At 46.8% G+C, this 9,009-nt stretch overlaps 1 protein-coding gene across 2 annotated transcripts; it reads left to right on the top strand.

Moving 5' to 3' along the window:
• Nucleotides 1-600: 600 nt before the first annotated feature.
• LOC136531070 (disease resistance protein RGA5-like) lies at nt 601-8,755 on the top strand. Of its 2 annotated transcripts, none has more exons than XM_066523796.1 (3): nt 601-1,500; nt 5,339-7,349; nt 8,189-8,755. In XM_066523796.1, the coding sequence occupies exons 1-3, from the start codon at nt 671-673 to the stop codon at nt 8,711-8,713; spliced, it is 3,366 nt and encodes a 1,121-aa protein (XP_066379893.1). In that variant the 5' UTR covers nt 601-670; the 3' UTR covers nt 8,714-8,755. The 2 variants fall into 2 exon arrangements, with proteins under 2 accessions (XP_066379893.1, XP_066379892.1); XM_066523795.1 differs by having other exon boundaries at nt 8,186-8,755.
• Nucleotides 8,756-9,009: the final 254 nt, after the last annotated feature.

Here is a 9,009-nt window from a genome sequence, read left to right as displayed (position 1 = left end):
AGCGTTAAGTGACCCCGCGCCGAGCTATTGGGCCATGAAGCGTTGTTGGGCCGCCTGGGCCACGCGCCGGATGGTGCCAATAGCTCGGCATGTAGTCCCACCGCGCCGAGGTTGGGCCTGTGGCGTTGGCTGACATAACGCCGACGTGTCGGACCCCATGCGCCACCGTGTCGCCGTCGACCGGGGTCGTCCGTGACGTGGCAAGACCTCGGCGTCGTGTCAGTCGACGCCGACCCTCATACATTGGCGTCATGTTCTAAGACGACTAAAAATGGTCTATTTTCAGCAAACGTTTTGACATAGGTCTTTTTGTAAAAAATATTTTTAAAAGGGACCAAAATGCAAAAATTCACTCTCTGCAAGCAGTGACACGGAAAAGGTAGTCAAGGACACGGAGCAAACGACGCGCCTGTCGTTGTGTGAGAAAGGGGGGCAAAAAAGGAACGCGTGTCTATCTATCTAATAACACGGAGAAGACACGGTATACGGTGATGATGGAAATAAAGCAGCATCACTTAGCAATAATAATAGTCTTTCTGTGGTGGTTGTGTAGTATATATATTCACCCTTTGAGATAGCTAGCTAGCTAGCTGATATAAATCAATCTTCATATTTACATCACGAGAGAGAAAGAAAGAGAGAGAGAGAGAGAGACACACACACACACACAATGGCAGGACTTGTGGTGAGCGCTCTGACTGGGGTGATGAATCCTCTCCTGAACAAGCTCACCACCATGGTAGGGATGGAATTTAAGCTTCTCCAAGGCGTGGGAAGCCAGGTCACCTTCCTCAAGGAAGAGCTGCGCAGCATGAGCGCTTTCCTTGTGAAGCTGGCCAGCATGGAGGAGGAGGTCGACCCTCAGACGAAAGAGTGGATGGGCATGGTCCGGGAGCTGACCTACGACATCGAGGATTGCATCGATCAATTCATGCTCCACTGCGGTGACAAGGACAAGAGCAAGATCAGCATGGTACGGGAGCGGCACAAGATTGCAAACCTGGTTCAACAACTCAAAGCTCGTGCCATGGAGGCGAGCCAACGCCACGAGAGGTATAAGCTTGACCACGGGGACGGGGAGGCTCAGGTTCGTGTGGGCAGCAGCACTAGTAGTATGGTGGAGGTTGATCCCCGGCTACCAGCGTTATATGTGGGAGCAGATAGGCTCGTGGGGATCGACGGCCCAAGAGAGGAGATCATCGAATTGCTCATGGGCGACGACAAGGCAGCGGCGGGTGACCGCCGAGCAAAAAGACAACCACCCAAAGTGGTGTCGATCCTGGGTTTCGGAGGCCTTGGCAAGACCACTCTTGCCATTCAAGTTTATTCCAAAATCAAGTGGCAATTTAACTGCGCAGCTTTTGTGTCCGTATCCCGCAATCCAAATACAAAGAAAATTCTGACAGATATGCTTAGACAAGTGGGGGGCAACGTTGGCCTACCAACTGACACTGAGCGACAACTCATCGAGCATCTCAGGCTTCACCTCGGGGACAAGAGGTATGTATCTCTGTCTCTGCCTCTCTCAATTGTGTATGTTTATATATATATGAGCTTTTATACAGTCAGCCCTTTCTTTTTTTTATATAACAACTCAATATGATTATATATGCTTTTATACCATTGAGCACGCATCATTATCTTTCTTTAATGGGCCGGGTTAATTGTGTACATAGCATGCTGCTGCTTACTAGTTATCATCTAGCTAGCACACCTTTGATCTTGGGGAGCAAGCACAGCACTCTCTTCAATTGTAACTCCTACATAGCATTGAGACGTCCACCGCCTTAATTTTAATTTATATATGTTTGTGCATCAACTAAAGACACCTTAAAGCTCTGTCCTTTTTGGCTTCCGGCAGCTTAATTTTTTTACTTCCGCAAGGTCCCAAAGCTAAAGTCCAAAAGCTCCCATAAAGCCCAAACAAGAAATAACCCCTTATGTGCGAAATTATAGAAGATCTCCTTTAAGATCAAACAATTCGAGACCTCGAGGAAACGGTGTGGCTCCTCGCGTCGTCTCCCTCGCGAGCGACTCGAGGGGCGACGCCCCGCCGCCAACAACCGCACCTCCCCCCGGCCAGCCCAGCCGCTGCCGCTGTGGCTCCCAACACTACGGCCGTGGCGGCGGCACCCAACAAAGCTGCCCCGCGTGCTTCTCCTTCCTCCACCACATCTCCTTCTCCGAACTCCAATCTTCTCTCGATCTGTTCTTGCTCCGGCAGGATCCCTGCCTTTGAGATCGAGCCAAATCAGCGCATGTGGGGGCCGGATCTATGGTGTGGGCACGACAAAGCGACTCCGGGACGACCCTGGTTGCTGCTTCCGTTGTGGAGGCGGCGATAGCGGTGTTGCTGCTGCAGGCGTGGCGGCGGTCACGCTGCTGCGGGTGCGGCGGCAGGACGTGGTTCGCCTCGTCCGGACGATGCAGACAGGCCGTCAGCGCTCCAGCTCCTCCATCCCCCGGCCACGGTGGTTCTTCGGCCTGCGGTGGTTCGTTCTTGGCGTCCGAGCTTCGATCTGACGCCCCTTCGTCGGATCTGGCGGCCACTCGAGCGGATCTGGTGATGTCCACTAGGTGAGTGTGAAAGGCCCTGCAGCGGTGCGGAGTGCGCAGTTTGGCCACGGGCTAGCTGGCGGCGGGGCAGCGTACCCATACGCGTGCGTTTGCAGGGGTCCAGCAGTGGAACGGTGCGCGCGGTTTGGCCAAAGGCAAGCCGACGGCGGGGGCCGCGTGCCCGTGGGCGCCCTCCCCTCTGTGCCACCCTCTATGGCCGTCTCCGGCCACTGAGAGCCGACTCTAGCTCTTGACAGGGAGGGCAGAGCACCAGGTGGGCAGAACGAAGGCTTCGGCCATGCCTGTGCCTGTGGCAGCAGTGACAGCATGGTGGAGGCGTGGGCGCGTTGCTGCTGTGATGCGGGGCGGTTTCGGTGGATTCTAGACGAAAGTCTTGCTCGGCTTGTTGTCGGTGCCGATGATGATGGCGTCCGCGTGCGTCCTATTCCTTCTTGGAGGACAAGCAATGGTGGCATCTTCCCATGTCATTCCCTTCCTGGAGGCGTTGCTTTGGAGATCATTGGCACCTCCTTGCGCCGAGGATCCAACCCTCATCCTCTTTGATGATACTACACAAGTTCTAACCAGCAAACTACGCTACCAATGTCCCAGCTTTTCTATTCTCCATGATCCTTGATTGCCTTGTCTCAACAAATGTCGGTAATGAGACCATGATCCCCTCACTTGGATCTCCTCGCGCTCCTTTTGCCGGCCCTCCCTCCATTGTGGTTTCCTCCTCATAATGGGTGTTGGTGGGCGTCAATTGGGTCCTGAATGTGCTCTAAAGACATTGTAATCATGACTGTCGTCTGTCATATTGACTCGAAGCTTAACCGTCGCCGTTGAAGTGGAGGTCGCCGAAGTTCAGCTGATTTGTGGTGGTGTTAGTTGGTGAATAACTTCATGTGTATCATGAGAGTTCTTTGTTCTCCTCTCTGTGTGTTTTGTGGTTGTCGTCCGCTCTGTCTCGTGTGTGTTGTTGGTGATGTTGTGTTGTAAGTGTGCGTTCTCTGTTGTATCTTCCTAATTACGGCTCCAATGCAATATATTCAGGTGGGGAATTCTCCCCTCCGGAGACTCATCGAAAAAAAAGATCAAACAATTCCATCGAATTGAGTATGACTGTATGTGTCATAGCATCTACTGTACCAGGAATATCAATGAACCCATTCTTGCAATTGCTCAGGATACCCTCTTTTAGCTGCTAGGTCTATTTAATAAAAGAATTGGTAGATTTGTTCCGCCTAAAATGGGAATGGGTACTAGGTTATGAACTTATAATCAGCTAGGCCTGCCTTCTTGTTCCCATTCCTGTCACCCAAGGAACTGCCGCACAATGCAAGCGGCTGCTCAAAGCTAGGCTTGCCTTCTTGTTCCTGTTCCTGACCATCTATCTGAAAAGAGTTCGGATACTAAACGGCCAGAAAATAATTTAGATATCCACACTAACAATGCAAGAGTATTTCTAGAAACGGCCAAAAACATTTTTTAGGACGGCGCAACCGCCTTTATTCAAGCGTCCCCAGAAATCAAGCATGGGGTTTAGCAATTTTCTAGGGGCAGATATGTAGCCGCCCCTAAAACCAGTTTTAGCGGCGACTAATAACATGGCCCACCCCTAGAAATGTTTTCCAAAAATTCATAAAAAAAATAGAAGACAGCCACAAAATAGGGAAAATTCACATACCTAGGAATCTTAATTGAGATCACAATGATAGGCATGTTGTGGTATTCTTGGCACCGGATATGGTTGTCATGGATTTCATAAATAGTGATGAAAGGTGCCTGAAGATTAAGGTTGGATTAGTTATAAGTGTCATTGTTATTGGAGAGGAAATTAGGGTAGTTAGAGCATCGCCAAGAGTTTCCAAAACCCACTCCCAATGTAAATTTTTTGGTAAGATTAAGAAAATGTTCTCCAACAATTCCCTATCTCAACTCCCAATATTTCCACACTTGGGAAAAAAGGGATGTGGGGAAGAAAAAAAGGTAGGATGGGTTCTTGATGCGAATATACAAGAAGATAGAAAATATAAAATTAGTTAGGATGATTAGAAATAGTCTAGGATTCTGACGTAAAATTGTCTTCTATATTTTATATGATGTATATTTTAGAAATTGTTAGAGGAAACCAACAAATATGCTCCCAACTTTTTTTAGGGTTTAGGGTTAGGTTCTGGATCAAGAAAACTGAATTTGTGCTTTTAGAGAACTATTGCTGCAGTAGAAAAAACCCATCTCTTTTATTTGGGTGGGACTCACTCACCTATCAAATGTCTGCGATCATCTTCTTCTCTTCTCCGTCACCTCTCTCCCTTAGTCTCTCGATGCAGCTACCGGGGCACGGCTCGCCCGCTCTGGCTCCGGCGGCCCCGGCGCAGCGGCCGGCGCGGCTCTCCCAGAGCGGGCCCCGGCCGCCTTGACACGGCGGCCGGCGTGGCTCGCCCAGCGCGCGCGGCCCGCGGCGGCATGGCAGGCGCGCTCGCCCAGCGCAGCGGCGGGGCGGCCAGCGTGCCCGCCCAGCGCGGCGGCGGCGCGCCCCGCGCGTACGCCTGCGGTATATAAAGAGAGCCTGGGGGTGAGAGAGATGCAAGTCATACAGTATTGAGTCTTTGCTGCTATTTTCCCTTATAAACTAGATTTGGTGAAAGTGGTTTGCATAATCCTTTTCAGATTTTCTGTGAAGTTCTAGCATGATATATACCGAATTCTGATAGACCAAACTAAACAATCTTTGCCATTTTGACTCCATACTGACTCACTGCTTCAAAATTACATACAGGTACCTGATCGTCATTGATGATATTTGGAGCGTGCAAGCATGGGAAGTCGTGAAATGTGCATTGCCTGATAACAAGTACAATAGTAAAATAATGACAACTACTCGCATTGTTGATGTAGCTAAATCTTGTTGCCCTTGCAGACATGATCATGTATTTCAAATTGGACCCCTTAGTGATGAAGACTCCCAGAGGCTATTTTTAAGAAGAATTTTTGGCTCTGAACACAGTTGCCCACCTCAACTGAAAGAAATATCGACTGGAATATTAAAGAGATGTGGTGGCATGCCGTTGGCTATAATCAGTATTGCTAGTATGTTGGCTTCAAAACCACATACAAATACAAAGGAGCAATGGGAGAGAGTAAGGGATTCTCTTAGTTCTGCACTAGAAAGTAGTCCTAAATTAGAAGGAATGAGAAAGATACTATTGTTCAGTTACTATGATCTCCCTTGTCATCTAAAGACTTGCTTATTATATCTAAGTATATTTCCGGAGGACTATGAGATTAAAAAAGATCATTTATTATGGAAATGGATAGCTGAAGGATTTATTATGGAAGAAAGGGGACAGAGGTTGGAGCAAGTCGGAGAGAGCTACTTCAATGAGCTTATAAACAGAAGCATGATCCAACCAGTTGATATCTGGTATGATGGGCGAGTGGACGCTTGTCGAGTCCATGATATAGTTCTTGATCTTATCATATCCTTGTCAACAAAAGAGAACTTCATTACCAGGCTAGGTGGTCAGGAGTTGCAAGCTTTTCCAGATAAGATACGCAGGTTGTCGATACAATCTGATTGTACCGAAGAAGAAGTGAAACAAATCACTGTGAAAAATGGATCGCAGATTCGTTCACTTAATACCTTTGGGTGTGCTAGTAACACATCGCTAGTTTCAGAATTTCATTGTTTACGAGTTTTGGATCTGGGAGGTTGCGAATGCTTGAAGATCAAATGCATTATTGCTAGTATACCAAGATTTCATCAGTTGAGATATTTAAGATTGGGAGGAGACATTGTGGAACTTCCAGAGCAAATTGGGGATCTGCAATTCCTACAAACACTAGATCTAACACAATGCAGTGTAATGAGAAAATTGCCACCAACCCTTGTCCGACTATGCAGGTTAGTCCGGTTATTTGTTCATAGGGGTGTTAGGCTGCCAGATAAGATAGGGAGCATGCAAGCTTTGCAGGAGCTATCCCGTGTCTTCTGCCAGTCTACAGAATTTGTAGAAGAGCTAGGGCAGCTGGCAAGACTGAGAGTGCTCGAGATAGAGTGCCTGGATCTTGATGAGATGCATGGTGACATGGAAAGCAGCAAAATACAAACATTGGTATCATCTCTGAGTGCATTGGGAAAACATAGCCTTCAATCACTACAAATCTGGGACATTAACAAGTCTCCTCTTGAATATTTGATGGTTGAGGGGTTCACAATTCCACATCTGCAAAAACTTGTCATATGGGATGTCATTCCCAGGGTTCATGGCTGGATGGCCAATCTTGTTAATCTCACCCACCTCGAAATCACAGTAGGCATGATGGAAGGGGAAGCTGATCCTCGTATCCTTGGCTGCATACCTGGCCTTCTATTTCTTGACCTGAAAGTGTTCAGAGGGCCCTGGGAAATTCTCTCCATTACCGACCAAGGATTCCAGCATCTTCGTCAGTTCCATTTCCACAGAATGGGAGGCGGGATTGGGCTCGTGTTTGCACCAGGTTCCATGCCGCGCCTCCAAATCTTTCGCCTCTATTTCGAAGCAAAGAAAACAACCAGGTTCGACTACAGCCATAGTGGCATCGTGAACCTTTTGAGCCTCAAGTATCTTGGGGTCATCATTGATTCTTACAGAGCAAGAGAGGAGATGATGAACACCATGGTGACCGACATCAGCAGCTTAGCTGCCACCCTTCCCAACCATCCCAAGCTCGAAATCTGTGAGAGATCTGGTCTCCTGATAAAATCTAAGTTCCGGAATCTCCTGCTGCCAACTTCGAGCTCTAACATAGTAAGTTTTTCATTTCCTTCCCCTTAATATGAGCCTTTGTATTGTTTCAAGATCAGGTACCTCCATAAAGGCTGTAAAAAGGTGCTGGTAACATTGCGATTGTGTGACATTTGGTGGCTAGTTTGCCTCCAAATGACCCTGAAATCCGTCAAGATTTTCTTTCTGTTTCCTCCAGCTAAATTGTCATATTCAATCTGAATTTGAGGAGGGTATGCCTAGTTTTGATCTAACATCCAAATTTTGGCAGATTGTGATGTTGAAATATGCATGCCACCACATATTTGTTTATTTATATGAATTTTTTATTGGTCTGTATGGAGCTTCTGGTCTACTTACCCAGAGGATCAACCTGGCTTTATCTAATCCAAACTTTCATATAATTCATCTGAATTCAAAATTGGTTAATAATAAAAATACTTGCAGCATATGTTTTACTCTTGGCGCAATCATACGGAAGAAGAAAAAATGTTTATACGTTATGTCGACTTTCCTACATTTTCATTGTTTAAATAAAAAATAGGGGATTCTTTTTTTTTCTCTCTTTTTGTAAGTAATTATTGTAGTTGTATTCTGTCTTCAGCCGTCAAATTTTTGTAATTCTCTCTTTGCCCACTCCTGTTTTAGTGTCTTATTTCTTTTTGGCCATTCCCATTAAGTCGATAATGCTAGTAATGTAGTCAGACGCATCCTAAGCAAACTTTTAATTTTCTGTGCATTATATGGAATTCGGATGGTGTACTAATCATTACCTGCAATATTATTAGCATTTGGCATCAAATATACAAACTTGGAACTTGGACATGCTTTCTAACACGCCTCTTGTACTTTTCACAAAGGAGCATGGGCAGCCGCGAGGTGGGGAACTGTCAGCTAGTACAAGCGGAGGTAGCGAGGACAACCAACCTGAGGGAGTGAGAGAGTCTGAGCCTGAAAGTTCAGAATTGTCTGCTAATAGAGGTGGAAGCAGTGAGGAAAATCAATCTGAAGTAACGAGGAAATCTGAGCAGCCTGGCAGCTCAGAACTGTCTGCTAGTACAAGCGGAAGCAGTGAGGACAATCGACCTAAAGGAGAATCTTCCCTGTTCAGGTGCTCGGAAACTTCCCTGCACGAACATGGCCACCCCCAGAGAATAGTGGCAAGAAGATCGCCGCCATCGTGTGCCCACAGTCCTTCATTGTCCAACTCTGCCCAAACTAATGAGCTAGTAAGTAGAAGTATGCAAGCGCTCAATGCGTTATCTGGTGTTAGTGGAGCACAATATGCCAAGGCTGTTGACAGGTTTGGCAAGAAGAAGATCTTCATGGAGCTCTTTCTTGAGATGCCTCCACATAGGAGAATGGATTGGCTTCTTCACTTGGATTAATTAGGCATTGATTCTCGTTCGTGTTGCTTGTACCATTTGTTTTCTAGCAAGAAACTGTGAAAAACGATTGTTGGACATTGTATATATGTAAATTTGCTATATGTGCTTGCTTGGTTCGTGTCTCAGCCATAGGACACGTTAAATTTGTGGCTACTTTTGCTTGTGGATGCTCTATTTCCCGTCGCTCAGCCATAAGCAAGTTATTATTAGATACAATGTTGTAGCTCTAACAAATACTCGTACTAGGTGAACAGAAAACAATCAATTATACGGTGTTTGGTCTGAGGAATCAAATT

The sequence above is a fragment of the Miscanthus floridulus genome, unplaced genomic scaffold (genome assembly GCF_019320115.1).
Source record: "Miscanthus floridulus cultivar M001 unplaced genomic scaffold, ASM1932011v1 fs_274_1_2, whole genome shotgun sequence".
Taxonomy (NCBI): domain Eukaryota; kingdom Viridiplantae; phylum Streptophyta; class Magnoliopsida; order Poales; family Poaceae; genus Miscanthus; species Miscanthus floridulus.
This window is presented reverse-complemented; position numbering and strand designations above follow the sequence as displayed.

Bases quoted from the DNA above. Each gene is read 5' to 3' on its own strand.
- LOC136531070 (XM_066523795.1), top strand. From the start codon at position 671: ATGGCAGGACTTGTGGTGAGCGCTCTGACTGGGGTGATGAATCCTCTC. The intron at 1,501-5,338 runs GTATGTATCTCT...AATTACATACAG, and splicing joins CTTCACCTCGGGGACAAGAG to GTACCTGATCGTCATTGATG. The intron at 7,350-8,185 runs GTAAGTTTTTCA...CTTTTCACAAAG, and splicing joins CAACTTCGAGCTCTAACATA to GAGCATGGGCAGCCGCGAGG.